This window comes from Mandrillus leucophaeus, unplaced genomic scaffold (assembly GCF_000951045.1).
Source record: "Mandrillus leucophaeus isolate KB7577 unplaced genomic scaffold, Mleu.le_1.0 Scaffold718, whole genome shotgun sequence".
Taxonomy (NCBI): domain Eukaryota; kingdom Metazoa; phylum Chordata; class Mammalia; order Primates; family Cercopithecidae; genus Mandrillus; species Mandrillus leucophaeus.
In genome coordinates, this window is record NW_012107786.1 from 692,124 (window position 1) to 714,018 (window position 21,895).

Sequence of the window (21,895 nt, forward strand, 5' to 3'; positions counted from 1 at the left end):
CGGCCGCGTGGCCGGGTGCACGAAGTGCGCCGAGAAGTTGCGCGGGTAGCAGAACTGGTGCTCGCAGCTTGGGTGCGGCAGGGCCACCGTCAGATTGTGGCGCTCGGCAAAGCGGAACAGGATGTTCTGCACCGTCGTGCCTGCCGTCTTGTGAGTCTTCAGGAAGGCCACGGTCATGTGCTTGGGGCGCGGCGGCGAGTTTCGCAGAGGAGGGCAGCTCAAGGGGAACAGCTTGGGGTACCTGCCAGGCCCGAGGGGTGTGCAGAGAGGAGGGTGTGAGGGGGCTGCTGCTTGACCCCTGGCCTTACCCAAGGACTGTGGATGCCCCGCAGCGCGGCCCCGCCTAGTCTGCACTCATGGAAAGGTCGAGGGTGGTGCTGGGTAGCCTCTAAGATGCCCCCTATGATCCCTGCTGGCCTCCTGGTATTTACGCCCTTGAGTATTCCCCTCACCTGAGGTACGCTGGACTTATCAGTGCATCTAAAGAAGAGAAGAGGGCAGAAATGATGGGATGTCACTTCTTAAATTTCATCATAGAAAGACTGTGGCTGGCTAGTATCTTGGTGTCTTTCACTCAATCCGGGATGACAGATGCTGGGGGAAGCAAGCTGCCATATAGTGGGCAGCCCTGTAGGGAGCTACCACTAAGTGGGAAAAGCCCATAAGGACCTAAGGTCCTCAGTCCACCAGCCCGCTTGAAGACCTGAAGCCAGTCAAAACCACGTGAGTGAGCTTGGAAGCTGCTCCCTTCCAATCAAGCCTTCGGATGAGACTGCATCACCAGCAAACACCTTGGTTGCAACCCCATGAAAGACCTTGGTCCAGAAGTTCCCAATAAGCCGCACCTGGCTTCGTGACCCACAATAACAGATGTTTGTGTTTCCAGCTGCTAAGCTTTAAGATAATTTGTTTACGCAGAAATAAATAAAGGATAAAGACCCCTGGAGATCTTTGAGGAATCCCACTTTGTATATGTAGAAACTGAGGGCCAAAAGGAGAACAATCACTTACACAAAGTCTGGAGACAACTCACATGGTCACTAAATCCTTTTGTTCTTTTTCATTTTTACTCTTTAGCTGGCTCCTCACTTTGTAGATGGTTGGCACTGGGCTCTGCAGCAACCCATTGTTATGTTTCTCTTAAGGCCTGTAAAGCCTCATTCATTCAGTCATCAAATATTTTTTGGGTCTCCACTATGTGCCAGGTTATGCTAGGCTCAAGAAATACAGTAATATACAAAACAATAATCATAGCCCTCGTGAAGCTTTCATTTCTGTTGCTTCATTCTTAAAATATGGGTGTTTGGGATTTCAAACCAGCAGATTATTTGGCAAGGAGGGCTGGGCCCATTCACACCATTCTCAGGGGCAGACAGTGTAGAAAATGGGGACATCAAGTGCCCGGAGAGGTGCAGGGATTTGTTGGGCTCACACAGTGAGTCAGAATAGGGTCGGGGTTCCCATGAATCACATGGTATCCTGTATGAGGGTGACTGGCTGCGTCACACACATCATGTCTCACTTTATAGATGAGAAAACTGGGGCTCAGAGAAGTGAGGGGACTTGGCCTTGCCCAGCACTAGGGAAGTCGTGCGAAGTTGTTTCCACTGCGGAGATGCTTAGCTGCATGCTCTGGGAAGGAGTTGAGCTGGATTCGGATCTCAGCTAACTGATTCTGTAACTTTGAGCAAGTCACTCAACCCTTTCATTGAAGAGCAGTCCCTGTCCAGGGAGGCTGTGTGGCCCTAAAGGGAAAGCACGTTCAGAATAGAGGGAAAGAGCCAAGCCTAGCAGGACTCTTCTGGCAGGTGGAAGAACGGGGAGGGGAGCTCTGGCCCCCCTGGGGCCCCGCCCCCTCGCCGAGGCCACGCCCCCTTACCAGCTGAGCTGCGCCCCCTGGTGGATGAGAAGGCTTACGGTGCTGCACCCTAGCACCAGCAGCAGGATTTTCCGGCGGCTCATCATCTTGGTGGCCTGCTGCAGGCGCTGGAGGATGGGTGGCATGGCGGAGTACCCACCCCTGGACCAGCCAGGGCCTCGCTATCCAGGACTCCCTTCACAGGCACTCATGGGGGATCCTGTGGCTCTGGTAGCAGGGCCAGTGTTCCCGAGAAGCCTGGCAGAAGAAGGCAGATGAGTTTGCAGTGGGCAGAGGAGATGGGCTCTGGGCCCCAGCAGGTCTGATGCAAAGAGCTCCAAGAGGTGGGGTGAACAGAGAGGCCAGAGCAGATCAGATTCCTGCCTCCTGCTACCAAGACCCTATCTCCTCACTGCTCCAGATAACCTAGTCTTGGGTGGAATTACACGGTCTGGGGTGTAGCCAGCCCTTCAGGCCGTAGCCACTCCCACCCCTCAGCCCTGTCTCTGTCTCTCTGCCTGCTCCTAACTCGTCTTTGTCTCATGGTCATTTGTACATGTCTCCCCAGTGGAGTGGCTTCAGCACCAGGGCTTAGCTCAGAACAAAGAGGTCTCAACTCAAAGTTTCCTCTCCTCCAGGACTCCTTGCACAATTGCTGTAGCCCAGGGTTGGTCCTGACTCCCCAGAGAAACCAAGCTTCTCAGAAACACTGATCAGGCCTTCACCTCCTTGGATCGATACGGCTTTGAGTCGAAACTGCAGGCTTACTCTACGTACTGTATTATTACATACTTATTCCCATTTAGTCCTCACCACAGCCCTGACACAGGTATTATTCCCACTGTACAGATAAGGAAACTGAGGCTCTGAGAGGTGATATCACTTGTCTATAGCTACACAGCTGGTAACAGTAGAAATGAGATTCATACCTGCTGTTTCTGGCTCCGAAGTCCATGCCCTTAGGCACTGTATATGCTATTTCTGTAAGAGAACTGATTTCCCCAACCTTGCCCTAGACTCTGGCAATTCTGCATGCTTCTGAGTCCTGAGCGCTCCTAGCTGGGCTCCTGCCCTGAGGGCCCAAGACTGAGAAATTCATGAGGGAAAGGAAGGTCTTGAAATTCTGAAGCCCTATCTGGATTCCATCCCCAGACACCTGAAACCCAGGCAGCCCCATCAGCTGACTCTGCAGGGAAAAGTGCCTGACCAAAGCAATAGGATGGCAGCCTGGGCGGGGGTGCGGGTCGGGTAAGAGGTGGCTCCTGCTTGTTGCCCTACTGAGGATCTCCAGGAGAAGGTGAGCTTCCATCCCAGGTAAGCCCAGGAGTGAGAGAAGGGAGGAGGGCCTGGTCTCGCACAAGTCTCCTTTCCCCACAGGAATGCCTTGGCTTAAGGGCAGCCCAATCCTGGGCAGCTTCTGTGGAAAGTCCGCTTCAGCAGTGATGCCTGTCCCCAAGCTAGGGTGGGACCTTAGTCTCCAGGTTCAAGTTCAGCTTCAGCCCTCACACATATCCTTCTCCATGGGGGAGGGGGAGCCTGGAACTTGATGGGCATGTGCATGTGGAACTAGGACACCTGGATCCCAGGAGGGGTGAGGTAATGTGAAAACCCTTTTGATTATCACCTTTTCCAGGAGCCCTGGGCTTGGCTTCCAGTCTCTCTTCTTGACCCTACTGCCTTAATCCTGGATTACATTTAAACCTGTTTGGGTGGAAAGATGTCCTGCTTATGCCTCCCCTTCTCTCTAGGCCTTATCGCTGCTTCCCTCCACCTGCCTGCAGACAGACTTAATCCGGCCGGAGTCAAGGGTGAAGGGTCCAGTCACAGAGGGCAACCAAGGGCACAGCAGAGGAAGTCTAAGGCCTTCCCTGTTTCTTCAAGGATTGCTGGGGCAGAGAAGGGCTGGCCTGGCCTGGCTGGGGCTGCTTGCAGGAGGAAGTGAGAGCCCTTGGCCCTCTAAGGATACACACCTTTTTCCTCTGTCATTCCTGCTGCTTAGAGAACTTGGTGATTAGACAGAAGTGTCCCAAGAGGGGAAGGGGTGAGTCTACATCTACTTTTGCTAAACTTGCAGAAACCACCCTATTTCTCAGAGGATTCAGAGTCAGCCAAGGAAGTCAAGCCTAGCTATGGGGGACCTTTCCCGGGGCAGAGCTTCAACTGGCCTCACAGAGTGACAGGTGCCTGGTATCCCCCTCCATCCACTCCCGGGCCTTTCCCCACTTTCCCACATGGCTGAGCTCTGGGGAGCTAGCCAGGCCCCAGTCTGAGGCTGCTTAGGGGTAGGGGACAGGGCATCCTCAGTGCAGGAATTCCCTGGACACCAGCCCCTGAAGGTGGGCACCAGCATCTGTATGGCCACTGTCAGTGACAGGGTGTTCATCACCTCCCGATACAGCCTGGTCCATTTCTGAGCAACTTACAGCTGTTCAGGTTCTTTCTGGGACAGCCAGGATTACCCTGCCAGTGGTAGCACCCGCTTCGGCCTACCCCTTCCACCTCCCATTCTGCACTCTTGGTAGTGCTGCCCTCCTAGAGCACACAGAACATTTTTCTCCATGACAGACCTTCAGGTATTTGGAAGCAGTAACCCTGTCTCCTCTGGGCAGGCACTCGGCCAGGCTAAACATTCCAGGTCCTGAGAGAGGGTGCTGCTCGGACATTGTGGGAGGCCTGCCTTGCCTTGGCAATTTGACTCCAAGATGCCTGTTTTGGAGATGGAGCCAAGGCAGTGCCTGTCAGGGAGGGGTCATTGGGCTGGGTTTACATCTGATTTTCTGGCTGGTGTGGGGTGCATGGTGGTGCTGCTGGAGCCGAGCTTTACAGCAGTGGCCCTGGCCCCTGCCTTCAGACGCTTCACACAACTCCCCATTCTGCCTGGTGTCTTCTCCATGGAGAGAGTTCTCCCAGCTATCCCAGGCAGGTCAGGACGCCCAGGCTCATCAGAATGTCAGTGCTAATTTTAGTCAGAACAGTCTACCTCACGCTGCTGCCCAGTCTTGCAAATTGCTTGCTTTTCTCTAGGGAACCAAAGAAATAGTAGAGCCTACCAGAGCTTTGAAAATGGGCCTGGGTGCCCACCCTCCTAAAGGAGCCCTTTCTCCTCTCTCTCCTCTGAGCTCTAGAGCTGAAACTGATGTACTCAGAGGAAGGGGTGCCCTGGACTGGACTACTTGGCCCTGACTGCTGGATGGCCCGGAGACTCCATCCTGTCCTGACTTGAGGGATAGGACAGCCCAGTGTTGAGGGACCCTGACCCAGGGTGCTCCAGAGGAAGCTGCAAATTACTGAGGGGTAATTTCAGGGGGTCTGCAAAGTACTGGCCCAGGAGAGCAAATCTTTCCACCTCCCTCTTTTTCCTCCTCCCCCACCCCCCAGCCTGCACCAGGTCTGCCCCTGGCCCCCCAGCCTCCCCTCTCTCTCATCCACCCCCACATCATCCCTGCCTCGGAATTCCCTCCATCCTCCTGTCTCCATTAGTGCCCACCCGCACCATACCTCCCGCTCCCTCAGTTTCATCCCAGCATCCCCCAGGGATCCTGCCAGTGGGATCTGGTCACCATAGGGGATAGGCCAGATTGGCCCGCTCACCCTATCTTCTCCCACTTTCCAGGGGTAGAGCGCCCCCCTCCTCATGCTTTCCAGGCACTAGGCCCCCAAGATACTCTCTCGCCCGCCTCTCGGCCCCCATCCTGGTCTGGTCCACTCCCACTCCCCCAACCCCAGGCCGGCCACTGCAGTACTCACACCGCGCGCCTGGGCTCTGCCTCTCGCCCGGGCTGGGGGCGGCCGCCGCTACCTCTAGACCCTTGTCTTGAAATCCGCACGGGGTCCGAGGGTGCCCAGGGCCCTGCGCGCCGAGTGCCGGTGGCTTGCCTCTCAGCGCCTGGATGGGATCAGGTGGCGGCGTCCGCTAGGCTCGCTCCTCCCGGCTCTGCCCGCCCCCCGCCCCCCATCGCACACCGGAGGAAGGCGAGGGGCGGGGCCAGGCCGCGAGCAAGTAGGGGAGAGGGGAGAGAGGGGAGAGAGGGGAAAGAAAGCGGGAAGGGGGTGGTCTCCCGGCTTGCCCGCTGGCTGTCGTGAACAGTCTCTGGGTGGCATCTTCAGATGCAGTTATCTTACTCTGGCAACCTTGCAGAGTTGGACACTAATGTGGCCAGCTGCCTTCTCTCACTCAGACAGGGAAACTGAGGCCAGGAAGGTGTCTGGATGCTCCTGCATTGCTGGGTATTCCGGGGCACCACCGGTCATACTTGGACTCCTGGGTGAGCGAGACACAGGTACACTTGCAGGTACCCACATCCTCTCTATCCTCCTCCAGCAGAGAAGCAGTGCTCCAGCCTTGTCTGGTCCCATCTGTGCCCACACACCCACTTCCCTTTCAGCGTGTCCCCCATACCTTCTGATGTAGCTTCTGGCTGCTCACCCATTCTTCCTTGCTAGGACTCCAGACCCACTCACTCCTGATCAGAGCTGTAGTGAGGCTGGGACCCCTGCCTAGGCACCTGCCATCAGGCATCAAAGAACCCAAGTTCAATCCTGGTTTGCTCTTAAATCCCAAAGTCAAGAGGCAACTCCCTGAGCCCTATTGCTTCCAGCTCTAAAATGGGAAGCTGTTCTGAGGTAGCAGGGATAATACACATGAAGGATTCATGTGAACTTCTTAGTCCTCAGTTCCTATCACCTGGGAGCTGGGCAGCAGCACCTCTCAAAGCCATGCCAGACACTGAGAGCCCCACACTGAGTTCTGTGGCTGACCTGCCCACCTGCTTTTTATTTTGCTCTGGGCCTGGTAAAGCAAGGATCCTGGAGCTGGGTAGTCATCCAAAGGTGGGACTGGAAGGGGCTGGATACGCCCTTCTAGGTCCACATAGGAAATAGGTAGTATTGTATGAGGGTCCTTGTTACGATTAAGGAGGAGGAAATTGGGACTCTGAGAGTCAGAAGGACTGCTGGTGGCCCCAGTTTGGCCCCTTGGGCATGTCACCTTCTCTGTCCATCAATCCTCCACTGTGTACAATGTCGGGGGTGGAGGAGGATCTTGATACCTTGCCTCTTTCCCAGAGCTGTCATAAAATGAGGCTCCACCATCAGCCTTTAGTTTATCCTGCCTCAGAGACCCCGCCCCCTTCCCTAGCACCTACACATCGCTTGAGGCCTTCAGCCTCAGATGACCTGCTCTGGGCTCTCCAGTTACAGGGAGCAGAAGAGCCTTCCTTTGGGCTAGAAAGGTTCTGCCTGAGTGGGCTGACAAGCTGGAGGGAAGGGCACCATTGTTCTGTCTTCCTTACTGTCCTTTCCAGGTTTGGCTTCCCCTCTGGGAGTGGCAGCAGGAGCCTGCCATAGTGATATTGATGCAAAGGGGAAAGGTCAAGGTTTGGGTAGGAGGAAGAGGACTTCCCACCCAGTGCCAGGATGTGAGCCAACCTTTCTCAACTCAGTCCTTTTCCCTGTCTCTCCCAAACCTCACCCTCCCCAGACCTGGTGCCCCATTCTTTTTTTCCCTGTTCCCAGCTTCTTCTCCACGGGGGGCAGTTGGCAAAATGGAGCTGGAGAAAAGATCTGAAGGGGATGTTTGGGGGAAAATGAGACCATTTCACTGAAGTCTCCCCATTCCCGTACTCAATACACATAAAAACACACACAGTGAGCCTGGCTGTTAGTGACAGGGCAGAGCTAGTGGCAGAGGTGGGGAGAGAAATTGAATTGATGGTGTGGAACAGCGAGAGGTGGATGCTAGGCAGGCAAGAATCCCTGCCAGTATCTGCCTCTGTCCCCAAAGACCACGGGGAGTTGGGGTGGGGAGTGGGCGGCAAGGTGGGCCCCCAGTGCAGGTGCGGCTGAGGGAAAAGGGGCCTGAGTTTATTTTTGAGACTAAAAGACACAAATACTGTCACCAGAAACATTGTTCCTTTTTCCCAGTAATCATTTATTGGGCGCCTCTTGAACGGCAGGTGATGCGAGACTGAAAAAGATCAAGTCCCTGCTCACATTTTTGGGATGCAGGTAGGAAGAAAGGGCAAGAAAGACTTATCAAACGGTGGAGATTCGAATGTATTATGGGAACTCTAAGAAAGGAAAGGAAAGCAGGAGAAAGCTTAGTGAAGACGACATTTGAGCCGGCTTGGAAGGTGGAAAAGGGGGCTTTAGTGTCGCCCTTCCCCCAGGTCGGCAGCTGGAGCTCAGCCCGGGCGGGCCCGCTCCTCTCCCGGCTCGGATCCCCTTTCAGCCCATTCATCCGGGCCTGGGCCGGGGGTGGGCGGGCAGACAATCAGACACTGTTTTATCCCGGGCATTGGCTCCAGCCTCCCGCTTGGCGCCCGCAACGCGGAGCCGCCGGGGAAATGAGTCTCTCGGGACTCCCTGGGAGCGTAAGAGTCCGAGGCTCTGACCGGGGAGCCGGGCCGGAAGGCTTGACAGCCTGCGCTCCCGCAGGTGAGGCGCAGAAAACACTCCCTCGGGGCAGGGCCAGCCTTCCCCGCAGCCCCGCCCTCCGGCCCGCCGCCGGCCTTCTGGGCCGTAGCCTGGCGCAGGGCCCGCAGAGACCGAGACCTGCGCACTACAACTCCCAGGAGGCCTAGCGACCAGACGGCCGAGGGGCCACTGGAGAAAGGGGCGTCTGCGGCGAATCCCGTCGCCTAGCGTACCGCAGCGGGTGGGCCTCCGTGCGCGTCGCCTCCCAACCAGAGAGGACGTGGCGTACGGCTCCGCCGGAAGTTCCGGAAAGTGGGCCCAGAGTCCGGCCCGAGCTTCCGGGTTGGTCGCGCGCCTTGCTGCGGCTAAGATGGCGACCGAGCATCCCGAGCCCCCCAAAGCGGAATTGCAGCTGCCGCCGCCGCCACCTCCAGGCCACTATGGCGCCTGGGCTGCCCAGGAGCTTCAGGCCAAGTTGGCAGAGATCGGAGCTCCGATCCAGGGTGAGGAACACAGAAAGTCGAGGGACCTTTACGGGCCTGCGGAGAAGCGGAGCCTGGTTACCCGGGAGACCCGGGCGCGAGGGGCGGAGGCGGGCCGCTGGGGTCTGACCTGGCCGGGCTTGCCTGCTCCATTGATCGTGTACTTTGCCCCGCAGGTAATCGCGAGGAGCTGGTGGAGCGGCTGCAGACCTACACGCGCCAGGTAGGTGTTGGCGGCGGGACGTCAGGATAGGCCGAGCTTCTCCAGGAGACCTTATATACCCCATCACGGCTCGGTCTTCATTCTTTCTTTATCTCGGCACAGCAAGGCGGAGGCTTGCCCTTTTTGGCTTGTTCTTGCCTTTGCCAGCTTAGTTGTAATTTCTTGTATCTATCTTGGTCCTCTTCAGTGCCCAGCCGGAGCGCTGGTAGACAGGCACTGGATACGTTTTGTTAAATGAATTGGGAGAGATCGTCGATTAGTGAAACAGCTAGTTTTGGACTGACCTAGAGTCTTTTCTCTTTTGCAGACTGGCATCGTGCTGAATCGGCCGGTTTTGAGAGGGGAAGATGGGGACAAAGCCGCTCCACCTCCCATGTCAGCACAGGTAGGGAGGTTCTTCCATTTTTTAAGATTCCATCTGCTGATCCTTTTGTAGTTCATGAGCATGATGATTCGGTGTTCGCGTGCATGTGTGAGATGTCACACCCTTGCACATCTCGCCTGACCTGAGTGGGGAATAGAAAGATTCCATCTGTTCAGGGTAGCCCTTCCTCTCACTTGCAGTGTACTTGAGATGCAACTGACTGACTGGGCAAGGAGGTACTGCCATGACAGAATTGTGAGCTCTTCAGTTCTCTCTTTGATGCTGATACTTGCCTCCTTTTCCACTGTCTGCTTCTCCAAATTCTACCTGTCATTCAAGATTCAGCTTGTGGCCAGGTGCAGTGGCACATGCCCGTAATCCCACCACTTTGGGATGCTTAGATGGGAGGATCACTTGAAGCCAGGGTTCGAGACCAGCCTGGGCAACACAGTGAGACTCCTGTTACTACAAAAAATTTTTAAAAATTAGCTGGGCACGGCAGCACATGCCTATAAAGTCCAAGCTACTCTCTAAGCTGAGGCTCAAGGATTGCTTGAGCCCTGAGGTTCAAGGCTGCAATGAGCTCTGGTTGCGCCACTGTACTCCATGTACTCCATCCTGGGTGACAGAACGAGACTTTACTTCTCTGAAAAAAAAAAAAAAAAAGGTTGGGGGGTGATGGGGCAGGGGCTGGGAGAGTGTCAGGAAAAATAGCAAATGCACACCAGAATTAATACCTAGGCAGTGGGTTGATAGGTGCAGCAAACCACCATGGCACACATTTACCAATGTAACAAACCTGCACATCCTGCACGTGTGCCCCAGAACTTACAATAAAATAAAATAAAATAAAAAAATAGGGGAAAAGAAAAGAGGCAGGGGATGGTGGCTCATGTCTGTAATCTCAGCACTTTGGGAGGCCAAGGCGGGTGGATTGCCTCTGGTCAGGAGTTTGAAACCAGCCTGGCCAACATGGTGAAACTGTCTCTACTAAGAATACAAAAATTAGCTGGGCGTGGTGGCACATGTCTGTAATCCCAGCTACTTGGGAGGCTGAGGCAGGAGAATCTCTTGAACCCAGGAGGCGGAGGTTGCAGTGAGCCAGTGAACCGAGATCAGGCCACTGCACTCCAGCCTGGGCGATAGAGCAAGACTGTCTCAAAAAAAAAAAAAAAAAGAGAGAGGCAGGGCGTGGTGGCTCATGCCTGTAATCCCAGCACTTTGGGAGGCTGAGGCGGGCGATCACTTGAGGTCATGAGTTCGAGACCAGCCTGGCCAACATAGTGAAACCTCGTCTTTCCTAAAAATACAAAAATTAGCCGGGCATCGTGGCAGGTGCCTGTAATCCCAGCTACTTGGGAGGCTGAAGCACGAGAATTGCTTGAACCTGGAAAGCGAAGGTTGCAGTGAGCTGAGATTGCACCATTGCGTTCCAGCCTGGGTGACAGACTCTATCTCAAAAAAAAAAAAAAATACAGCTTGAATACAAGGAAGCCCGACTTGTCCCTACCCAGCTGGAAGCAATCACCCTCTTCTTTGCCTGCCCCAGGAACAGTTCCCATGTTCTTTTGTGAGACATTGAGGGCTCCCTGATTTGATTTCATACTCCTTGCATTTAGCAGTCATTGGGGTTTGCATTGCCCTGGTACAGTGGCTCCTGTTTATTTAAGTCCTCTCAATTTCCATGTTGCTTCTGATCCAGGATTTGCCTCTTTTTCTCTAAAGCAGTGGCTCTGACCTGGGATCTATTGATCTCTGTGTGTAGGATGAGGAGTCCCTAGATGGCCTCAGAGGTGTCTTTGAGTCTCCTGGAATTGTATGCAGAGTCTATATTCAGGATATCTTTCTGGAGAGAGTGAATAGCTTCTTGTGGTTGGTGCCGGAAGTTAACATTCTCATATCTTTATAGGGCTATGGAGCATTCTCTCTTATGAATTAGGAACTATGTGTCATTTGACTTAGAATCCCAGCTCCTGACTCAAAGTAGATCCCCCAGATATGTGCAGATGAGTAGATAAATGTTTCCTAGTTTTATGATCATATTTTCTCCACAGCTCCCTGGAATTCCCATGCCACCACCACCTTTGGGACTCCCCCCTTTGCAGCCTCCTCCGCCTCCCCCACCACCTCCACCAGGCCTTGGCCTTGGCTTTCCTATGGCCCACCCACCAAGTTTGGGGCCCCCGCCTCCTCTCCGTGTGGGTGAGCCAGTGGCACTGTCAGAGGAGGAGCGGCTGAAGTTGGCTCAGCAGCAGGCGGCATTGCTGATGCAGCAGGAGGAACGTGCCAAGCAGGTAGGGCAGGTGGAAGCCCTGGCCTGGGCCTCATTAGGTCCCTGAAGGGGCAGTGGAGCCTTAAGAGAAAGCTGGGTCCTAGGACTAAGGCTTCTGGGAAGGTCAGGACTAAATATTGAAACATGGGCCCTTGACTGGAAGAGGATCTCAAGAAGCAAGAGTTGTGGCAGATTGGCCTGTTGGGTATTGGTGCTGGTATGAACTTGTTTTCTTTTTTAAGCAGGGAGATCATTCGCTGAAGGAACATGAGCTCTTGGAGCAGCAGAAGCGGGTAATACCCCTCCCCCTAACCTTTGACCTCATGGTCCAATCCATTGGCTGTCATTTGTATTGCTTAGAGTGCACCAATCAAGTTTTCCCTGGAGGCTACTTTGTTCCCAACTAAGTACTAGTGTCTTCCAAAGCATTCAATTTTTCTTGAAGTTCAGGAATTGACAGACTATGACCTGTGGCCTGTATGTGCATGGCCTATGAGCTAAAAACAACTTTAAAATTTTTTAAGGATTATAAGAAAACCCAAACAAAATGTGTACCAGAGTCCATATGGTAATCCATAAAGCCTAAAGTATTTACCTTCCGACCTATTCAAAAAGAGCATACTGACTTCTGCTCGCCTTACATGACATCATTCTAGATAGGACTCTGGGTAATTGAGTTATTTGTATTGGATTTAGACAAAATAGGACTGTGAGTCTGGGAATGTTACATAAGATGTTTGGCCCCAGAGGTGCGTTGCATTAGTCATTACGCAGTGGATTACTCAGGAGTATTAAAAACTGAGCGTTAAAAGCAACAAGTATGAGCTGGGCGTGGTGGCTCACACCTGTAATCCTAGCACTTTGGGAGGCTGAGGTGGGCAGATCGCTTGAGCTCAGGAGTTCGAGACCAGCCTGGCCAACATGATGAAACCCTGTCTCTATCAGAAATACAAAAATTAGCCAGGTGTGGTGGCGCATGCCTGTAGTCCTAGCTACTTGGAAGGCTGAGGTGGGAGGATGGTTTGAGCTGGGGAGGCAGAGGTTGCAGTGAGCTGAGATCATGCCACTGTACTCCAGCCTAGGCAACAGAGCCAGACCTTGTCTCAAAAAAAAAACAACAAAAAAAACCACAAGTCTCAACCTGTGGATAAAGTACTGTCTTTGCCCAGATTGTGCTGGATCTTGAGGGGTAGATATAAGAAAAGAGCTCAATAGTTTCTAATATATCTTTTGGGGAAGAAAACTCTCTGAAAAGTAGAAGGCACTGTTTGGCTCAATATGAAATTCCCTGCTAGGAACCAGAAGTTTCCTGGGGTTTTCCTTGGTGTTATTTCTAGGGATTTTCTGTTGTGATGAGAGAGCTCCTCCATTTGGATTAGTAGCCTGGAAGTGTGGGGGTGGAGGGGATGTCAGCACCCAAGGGGTTTGTGATTGTTCTCCTTGGGCCCATTACCCAGCTGAAAGAATGCATTTGCCAGGGGCTGCCTGCCAAACGAGTTTTCAGGCAGTGTCTACTCCCACTTCCCTCCCGTAGGCAGCTGTGTTATTGGAGCAGGAACGACAGCAGGAGATTGCCAAGATGGGCACCCCAGTCCCTCGGCCCCCACAAGACATGGGCCAGATTGGTGTGCGCACTCCTCTGGGTCCTCGAGGTGAGACCCTGGGATGGAGGGGAAGAGCAAGAAAAGTGATTTAGACATTTTTAAAAAGACTTTTAAAGTATCTATCACATTTAAAAAGAGCATATATAATAAACATACAGTTTAATGGTTTTTTACACACTGAACACACCCGTACAACCAGCACCTGGACCATGATCAGCACCCCGAAAGCCCCGCCATACGCCCCCCTCCCCGCAGGTTCACCATCGCCCTTTTAGCAAGGGAGGGAATTTTGTATGTGAGTGTTTTGTCTCTTCTGACATTGGATTTCTTTTTCCCGTCTCTCAGTAGCTGCTCCAGTGGGCCCAGTGGGCCCCACTCCTACAGTTTTGCCCATGGGAGCCCCTGTTCCCCGGCCTCGTGGTCCCCCACCGCCCCCTGGAGATGAGAACAGAGAGGTGAGACTAACGATTTCCTCCTAGGTATAAGAGAGTAGTAGTTTAGGAGGGGACTATTTTTGGATTTTTAGAGAAGGGTTCTGTGAGAAGATGGGGGGACTTAAATTCCTGGGGGTAGTGGGGAGCTGTACTTATTTAAACTAAGGGTACAGCAGAGGGATTGGGGAGACATTACTGAGGCAGAGTCTTGGGGTCCCTCTGAGGAACACTGAACCTCACTGAGCCCAGTTGGTGTTGCCCACTCTCTGCTGCTTACATCACCTGGGCAGCAGCCTTTCTAGTCCAAGAGGTAGAAGCTGGTGGGAAAAGGGCACTGTGATTCGCCTTCTCTGACTGGTTGTCTCTGGCAGATGGATGACCCCTCTGTGGGCCCCAAGATCCCACAGGCTTTGGAGAAGATTCTGCAGCTGAAGGAGAGCCGCCAGGAAGAGATGAACTCTCAGCAGGGTGAGTGCCAGGCGTCCTGAGGCTGTAGCCACAGAACCTGGAGAGGCTGAGCTGAGTCCTCGTCCCTCTGTCCCTTTCCCTTGCCTCTTGGTAAAGGCAGGTTACTGTGAATGAGTGCAGGGCGCAGTGGCACCATAAAGACTCGTTACCATCTTCTTCCTTACAGAGGAAGAGGAAATGGAAACAGATGCTCGCTCATCCCTGGGCCATTCAGCGTCAGAGACTGAGGAGGACACAGTGTCTGTATCTAAAAAGGAGGTAGGGGTTGGAGCTGAGTCTGGAAGGAAAGGCAGGAGATGGGACTTGGGTACGGAAATAACACAGTTTATAAGTGTTCAGTAAGTAATAGCTTCTGTTTTGTGCCAGTTTCCACCCTCAGCATTTTACAGATATTTTTCATTTAATTGCTTTTGAGTTTCAAGTACTATGCATGCCTACATTTTACAGCTGAAAAAGCTGAGGTTCTGAGAAGCACAGTAATTTACCCAAAGGCACACAGCTTGTGAGTGGCAGAACTTTGGAGTCTGCCTCCAAGGCCCCTTCGCAGCCACTTCATGAGATGGCCTCCGAAAAGCCTGACCGTTGAGCTGTGGGGGAGACCGGGGGAGGAGTTTAGGGGTTGGGGTGCTGGCACAGTGCTTGGATTCCCTGACCCAGCTGGTTTTCCTCCTCCTGACAGAAAAACCGTAAGCGCAGGAACCGAAAGAAGAAGAAAAAACCCCAGCGGGTGCGAGGGGTGTCCTCTGAGAGCTCTGGGGACCGGGAGAAAGACTCAACCCGATCCCGTGGCTCTGACTCCCCAGCAGCTGATGTTGAGATTGAGTATGTGACTGAAGAACCTGAAATTTACGAGCCCAACTTTATCTTCTTTAAGAGGATCTTTGAGGCTTTTAAGGTACAAGGAGAGCGTGCTCGGAAGGGGCAGTGCCAAACAGGGAAGGGGCTCAGAGGTGGGTGCGAGGCAGCAGTGAACAGGCATGTTTTTAGTGCTGGCTTTAGGAACTGGGAAGGGGCTCAGAGGGCAGGGGTTTCACCTTGTCTGCCTCCTCAGCTCACTGATGATGTGAAGAAGGAGAAGGAGAAGGAGCCAGAGAAACTTGACAAATTGGAGAACTCTGCAGCCCCCAAGAAGAAGGGATTTGAAGAGGAGCACAAGGACAGTGATGACGACAGCAGTGATGATGAGCAGGTCAGGCCCAACCCTCCTGGTGGGAAGCAGGGACTCTGGGCACAGGTGACTGAGATGCATCCAGAGAGGGACCATGGTGAACACTTGCAGAGCTTTGGGGGCTTAAGTTTGGGGTGGGTTGGGCAGTTTCATTCACATCTGAGTCCTGCTCAAAAAAGGTGATTGTTCTGTTCTAGGAAAAGAAGCCAGAAGCCCCCAAGCTGTCCAAGAAGAAGTTGCGCCGAATGAACCGCTTCACTGTGGCTGAACTCAAGCAGGTAAGCCCTGAGAGTATCCTGCAGGCCCTGGATCCCAGCTGGGAGACCACCTGGGGAGCCAGGGAGGTGAAAAGGAGTTCTTTGAAGGAGGTGTGAGTGATTTGGGTTTAGGTCCTTTGAGGAAGAAGAGCTTCAGAACTGAGAAGTCGGGGCTCTCAAGAACATGCATTACTATGTGTTTTCCAGCTGGTGGCACGGCCTGATGTTGTGGAGATGCACGATGTGACAGCGCAGGACCCTAAGCTCTTGGTTCACCTCAAGGCCACTCGGAACTCCGTGCCTGTGCCACGCCACTGGTGTTTTAAGCGCAAGTACCTGCAGGGCAAACGGGGTATTGAGAAGCCCCCCTTCGAGCTGCCAGACTTCATCAAACGCACAGGCATCCAGGAGATGCGAGAGGCCCTGCAGGAGAAGGTGAGAGCCTGGCAGGGCTCAGACCTGCCCTCGGGTGTCCCCATCCTTCACAGCAGTGTGCTTCAAAATGGGAATATGGGTTGAAACCCACCTACCACCTACTTGTTACTTGTCTAATTATCCTTTTGTTTTCCTTCTCTGCTTTTCTTCCCCTCTGCCTTCACTTTGCCAGCTCACCTGGTGACTCCTTTCTCAGATGCACTTTGTGGCTAGGGATTCATGGTGGTTGTGTAACTTCTTAATTTTAAAGCTTTTAGTTAAATGCTCTGAACTCAGGAGGTACAAAAGAACACGGGGATGTCTCTGCCTTCCAGAGAAATGATGAGATTCATCTCTTGATGAGATGGTTTAAAAACTAGTTATTGATATACACAGCTGAGGCTGATATTGTGTAGTCTGTTTTGTTCAGTATGGATTATGTAATTTTGAAGGGTTTGAGCAGGAAGGATTTTGGTGACTTTCGGGGTGAGATAATTGAGGCTTCCCTTGATCTCTTTTGGAGTTGGGAGCTGGATTCTCTACATGAATTTGGTGAGTACTTGTTAAGGCTTGTCTTCTGCCATTCTCTACAGGAAGAACAGAAGACCATGAAGTCAAAAATGCGAGAGAAAGTTCGGCCTAAGATGGGCAAAATTGACATCGACTACCAGAAACTGCATGATGCCTTCTTCAAGTGGCAGACCAAGCCAAAGCTGACCATCCATGGGGACCTGTACTATGAGGTTTGGGAGGGGGCTGGGAGAGGTCAGGCCGGGCCTTGGGGTTGAGACTGTCTAGGGCTTTTTTTTTTTTAAACGGAGTCTCGCTCTGTCGCCCAGGCTGGAGTGCAGTGGCGCGATCTCCACTCACTGCAAGCTCTGCCTCCTGGGTTCACGCCATTCTCCTGCCTCAGCCTCCCAAGTAGCTGGGACTACAGGCGCCCACCACTGTGCCTGGCTAATTTTTGTATTTTTAGTAGAGACGGGGTTTCACCATGTTAGCCAGGGTGGTCTCGATCTCCTGACCTCGTGATCTGCCCGTCTCGGCCTCCCAGAGTGCTGGGATTACAGGCGTGAGCCACTGTGCCTGGCCTTTTTTTTTTTTTTTTAAATATGAGGTCTCACCCTGTTACCCAGGCTGGAGTGCAGTGTGCAGTGGTATGATCTTGCTTCACTGTAGCCTCTGCCTCCTGGGCTCAAGCAGCCCTCCCATCTCAGCCCCCCGATAGCTGGGACCACAGACACACCACACCCAGCTAATTTTTTGTATTTTTGGTAGAGACAGGGTTTTGCTATGTTGCCCAGGCTAGTCTCAAACTCCTGAGCTCAAGTGATCCACCCGCCTCAGCCTCCCAAAGTGCTGGGTTTACAGGCATGAACCACCGCACCTGGCCCAGGAGGGCTTCTGAAGCAATTACAATAGTTCCTCAGCCTTAGAATTGCCCATTGACTACCCTTGGATGAGATGGAATTTAAATTGAGGTCCTATTTGGAGGAGAGATGCAGATCTGGTGGCTTCTTTCCCTGATAGACTCTTTATATCCTGTCTTAGAAGTGATAATGGTGGTGGGTGGTTTAGGGATGGAGGGGCCAAGGGACAGTTGCTTTTAGGAAACTTTTAATATTGGGGGTGGTAGAGAAGTTGGTATTTTTTTTTTTTTCCTGATCCTTGAAATCGTAGTCCCTTTGATGTCATGGAATTTATGAGGTGGAAGAATTTTGCAGATCATCCTGTCGAGTGCCCTCGTTTTACAGATGAGAAGGCAGGTCCTAACGTTGGCTGTGTTCTCATAGTGGGTTATTGACAGCACTGGGAGTCTGGCCTGGTTTTTATTCCTTCCCCGACTTTGGCCAGGGAAAGAAGTGATGAGAATCAGAGTGGGAGCCAGGTAGCCCTCACTGGGATTTTATATCTGATGTGGGTTAGGTCTTCTCGCCTTTGTTTTCATGTCCCCTTGCCATTGTGCTCCCACTGAGTGTCTGGGTCTGCAATGTAGCATGCACTGTTTTTCCCTCAGGGGAAGGAGTTCGAGACACGACTGAAGGAGAAGAAGCCAGGAGATCTGTCTGATGAGCTAAGGATTTCCTTGGGGATGCCAGTAGGACCAGTGAGTGTCAGTTAGCTGTCTGGGGAAGCAGCGAAGTGGGTGGGGATTGGAGCGGAAGGCAGTGACAGGGATAGGGTTTGGCAGATGGTATCCTGTTCTTTTTTTCCTGCAGAATGCCCACAAGGTCCCTCCCCCGTGGCTGATTGCCATGCAGCGATACGGACCACCCCCATCGTATCCCAACCTGAAAATCCCTGGGCTGAACTCGCCCATCCCTGAGGTGAGCATTGTCCTTTGATTCATTCTTGGCTGTTTCTGCTTTTGAACTGGAAGGTGATTTTTTTGTTTTCCTTCTCTAACTCCACCATGTGTTTCTTTACTTAAAAAAATTTTTATTGACACATAATATTTGTCATATACCATGGGTATGTGTGGAAAAAACAAGTAATGGTTTTTGTTTTTTAAAAAACTGACATGCTCATCATAAAATATTCAGTCAGAATTGACAAGTACAAAGATGAAAGCAAGTCACAATTTTACCACTCAGAAATAGCCAAATTCACTATTTGGTGAATGTGTTTCCAGATATGTCTCTGAATATAAGAATGGCCAGAGAGAATAATTTTTATCTTAGCCAGATGTGGTGTCTCAACACCTGTAATCCCAGCACTTTGGGAGGCTGAGGTGGGAGGATCCCTTGGGGCCAGGAGTTTAAGACTAGCCTGGGCAACATAGTGAAACCGCACCTCTACTTTAAAAAAAAAAAAAGAAAAGAAATAATTTTTTTTTTTAGTTTCACTTCAATCTATCAGAAATAATTTTATCTCAAGAATGTCTTCAAATTCTTATTTTAAAGTAAGCATTAAAAAAATTGACAGATAAGAGTCATTAAAGTAAAAAAGTAGTATTGTTAAACTTTAGATAGAAACTTCCGCCCCTTAAGATAAATAGATTCTGAACAAGCTAGCCTTCCAAAGTTAGGAAAACTCAGTAAGAAATTGAAGTCATGTTTTCCACGTACGTATTTTGGTTTCAGACAGCAGAGACTCTGCCATACAGAAGAGGTTATTAGCGTACTTTCTGCCTCCTGTCTCCTTATCCTGTTGCCTCCAGATTTTAGTTGTTTATTAATTTTGGTTTCTAATGCTTCATAACATTTAATTTTATTCTGCAATCATAATTTTCGGAGTTCCCAAGTGTCAGCTCTGTACTTTTGAGTGTGCCTTTTCTCTAGGGCTTCAGAATTTCTTTTGCAGCTAAGGAGTGAACTGATTGTGCTCACTGTCTTGCAGAGCTGTTCCTTTGGGTACCATGCTGGTGGCTGGGGCAAACCTCCAGTGGATGAGACTGGGAAACCGCTCTATGGGGACGTGTTTGGAACCAATGCTGCTGAATTTCAGGTATGGGCTATGTACTGGCGATCTTGGTTTTCCTTAACATCATGAAGGTTAGAGATTGTTGGTTTATAGCTTCATTATCAGGGAGTTGCGTGTTCTGACACAGCAGAGCCTGGAAAAGGGCAAACATTTTCCCGAGATGTTAACGCAAGCCCCTCACTGGAATTTGAGCTCTAGGTAGGTAGGGATTATTGTCTGTGTGTTGACTCTTAACACCCCTTCAGCTTAAAACAGCCTGGTACATAATAGGTACTTAGAAAACATTTGTTGACTGATTAAGTGATTTCTTTCAGACCAAGACTGAGGAGGAAGAGATTGATCGGACCCCTTGGGGGGAACTGGAACCATCTGATGAAGAATCCTCAGAAGAAGAGGAAGAGGAAGAAAGTGATGAAGACAAACCAGATGAGACAGGCTTTATTACCCCTGCAGACAGGTGGGGGAAGCAGAGAGTGCCTCTTGGAAATGGCTTATCTTTGGGGGCCTTCTCTTTACTCCAGAGCTTGTTCCTCTCTTCACAGTGGCCTCATCACTCCTGGAGGCTTCTCATCAGTGCCTGCTGGAATGGAGACCCCTGAACTCATTGAGCTGAGGAAGAAGAAGATCGAGGAGGCAATGGATGGGTGAGGGTGCCAGACAGGGCTTCACTTCCCGTTGGCTGATTGGCTGACTGTTGTTCCTTTCTCCCCCATCCCTTTTTAAAAAATTATTGAACCAACTCTGCCAGGCGATACTCCAGGCAGGGAGGAGTCAGCAGTTGAGGTAAACTGGTAATCAAAGAACAAGATACTTTCAGATGTAGATAAGGATGCTCAAGCAGAGGAAACTGGGTAATGGGATGGGGTGGCAGGGAGGCCTTTGGGAAGGCCTCATTGGGGAGGTGGTGCTTGAACTGAGACCCGAATGGAAAAGCGCCAGCCACAGGATCATCTGGATCAGAAGTAACAGTAAGTGCAAGCAAGTGCAAAGGCCCTGAGACAGGGATGCGCTAGTATTTTGAAGCTCCATTTTTAGGTACTTGAATGTGTGGTGTTGTTAGGTCTTCATGAATTGACCCCTTTATCATGAAATGACCCTCTCTTTATCCATTCTGCTCTTTGTTCCCTTTTTCCTGTTTTTATACCTTCTTTTGGATTACTTGAACAATTTCTATGATTCCATTTTATCTCCAGTGTTGGTTAATTAGCTGTTAAGTTTTTGCTTTGTTATTTTAGTGGGTGCTCTGGGGTTTATCGTAGATCATGTCTATATCAGGATCTAGCTTCTCTTGATGTCACACTGCTTCCAGATGGCATTAAGAGCCGCCATAGTGTACTTCGCTCTCCGCCCAACTTTGCACTGTGTTATCATGTATTTACATGTTATAAATCCTGTACTGTATAGTTATTATTTTTGTTTAAATGGTCAGTTATTTTTTAGGGAGGTTTAAATAAGAATCATGCATGAAGCCATGTAGTTACCATTTTTGTTTCTTTCATTTCTTTGTGTAGATACAGGTTTCTATCTGATATCATTTTTCCTCTGGCTGAAGGGCTTCCTTTAATGTTTCTTAAGTTAGGGGTCATGGTGGCTTACGCCTGTCATCTCAGCACTTTGGAAGAAGGCTGAGGTGGTAGATTGCTAGAGTCCAGGAATTTTGAGACCAGCCTGGGCAACATAGTGAGACCCCATTTCTACAAAACAAACATTTCTTATATTGTGGGTCTGCTGGTTTTGAATTCGTTCAGCTTGGGTAGTCTTAAAAATTGTTTATTTGGCCTTCATTTTTGAAAGATCTTTGCCAGATATAGGATTCTAGGTTGACAATTTTTTTTCTTTCAATACTTTTTTTTTTTTCGAAATGAAGTCTCGCTATGTCACCCAGGCTGGAGTGCAGTGGTGTGATCTTGGCTCACTGCAACCTCCACCTCCTGGGTTCAAGCGATTCTGCTTCAGCCTCCTGAGTAGCTGGGATTACGTGTGCATGCCACCACATCCAGCTAATTTTTATATTTTTGTAGGGATGGGGTTTTGCCATGTTGCCCAGGCTGGTCTCGAGCTCCTGGCTTCAAGTGATCCACCTGCCTTTGCCTCCCAGAGTGTTGGGATTATAGGCGTTAGCCACCACATCAGCCTTCTTTCAGTACTTTTAAGATGTTGCTCCAGTGTCTGTCTTCTTTCTTGCATTGTTTCTGGTGAGAAAGCTGCTGTCATTCTTACGTTTGTTCCTGTGTACATAATGTGTCATTTTTATTTGGCTGTTTTTAAGATTTTATCGCTAGTTCTAACAATTTGACTGCAATGTGCCTAGGTGTAGTTTCCGAGTGTTCCTTTGCTTGGGGTTTTTAAAGCATCTTAGATCTGAGTTTTTAGTTTTTATTAATTTGGGGGAAATTTTGGTCATGATTTCTCCAAATATTTTCTCTGTTCCCTTCTCTTTCCTCTCACCTTATTCCTCTGCTAAGTTGTCCCACTGCTCACTGATGCTTTTCATTTTTTTTTTTTTTTTTTTTT

General features: G+C 51.0%; 2 protein-coding genes across 2 annotated transcripts in view; one reads left to right on the forward strand and one right to left on the reverse strand.

Moving 5' to 3' along the window:
* The window catches only part of GAL3ST3 (galactose-3-O-sulfotransferase 3), a 7,245-nt gene extending 1,605 nt beyond the window's left edge, over positions 1-5,640 (reverse strand). Inside the window, exons 1-3 of the mRNA XM_011965245.1 lie at positions 5,606-5,640; positions 1,880-2,116; positions 5-241 (exon numbers count right to left, since the gene is read on the reverse strand). Coding sequence (XP_011820635.1) covers positions 5-241; positions 1,880-2,004 — 362 coding nt within the window. The 5' untranslated portion in view covers positions 2,005-2,116; positions 5,606-5,640. The remainder of the gene's footprint in view (positions 1-4; positions 242-1,879; positions 2,117-5,605) is intronic.
* A 1,451-nt stretch (positions 5,641-7,091) lies between these two features.
* SF3B2 (splicing factor 3b, subunit 2, 145kDa) overlaps positions 7,092-21,895 on the forward strand; it is an 18,305-nt gene continuing 3,501 nt past the window's right edge. Inside the window, exons 1-21 of the mRNA XM_011965237.1 lie at positions 7,092-7,275; positions 7,781-7,864; positions 8,294-8,775; positions 8,931-8,977; positions 9,285-9,362; positions 11,396-11,635; positions 11,856-11,906; positions 13,148-13,265; positions 13,563-13,672; positions 14,023-14,119; positions 14,286-14,377; positions 14,799-15,014; positions 15,171-15,308; positions 15,485-15,565; positions 15,752-15,979; positions 16,552-16,701; positions 17,976-18,065; positions 18,178-18,285; positions 19,298-19,405; positions 19,696-19,838; positions 19,924-20,025. Of these exons, the coding sequence (XP_011820627.1) occupies positions 8,643-8,775; positions 8,931-8,977; positions 9,285-9,362; positions 11,396-11,635; positions 11,856-11,906; positions 13,148-13,265; positions 13,563-13,672; positions 14,023-14,119; positions 14,286-14,377; positions 14,799-15,014; positions 15,171-15,308; positions 15,485-15,565; positions 15,752-15,979; positions 16,552-16,701; positions 17,976-18,065; positions 18,178-18,285; positions 19,298-19,405; positions 19,696-19,838; positions 19,924-20,025 (2,330 nt within the window). The 5' untranslated portion in view covers positions 7,092-7,275; positions 7,781-7,864; positions 8,294-8,642. The remainder of the gene's footprint in view (positions 7,276-7,780; positions 7,865-8,293; positions 8,776-8,930; positions 8,978-9,284; positions 9,363-11,395; positions 11,636-11,855; positions 11,907-13,147; positions 13,266-13,562; positions 13,673-14,022; positions 14,120-14,285; positions 14,378-14,798; positions 15,015-15,170; positions 15,309-15,484; positions 15,566-15,751; positions 15,980-16,551; positions 16,702-17,975; positions 18,066-18,177; positions 18,286-19,297; positions 19,406-19,695; positions 19,839-19,923; positions 20,026-21,895) is intronic.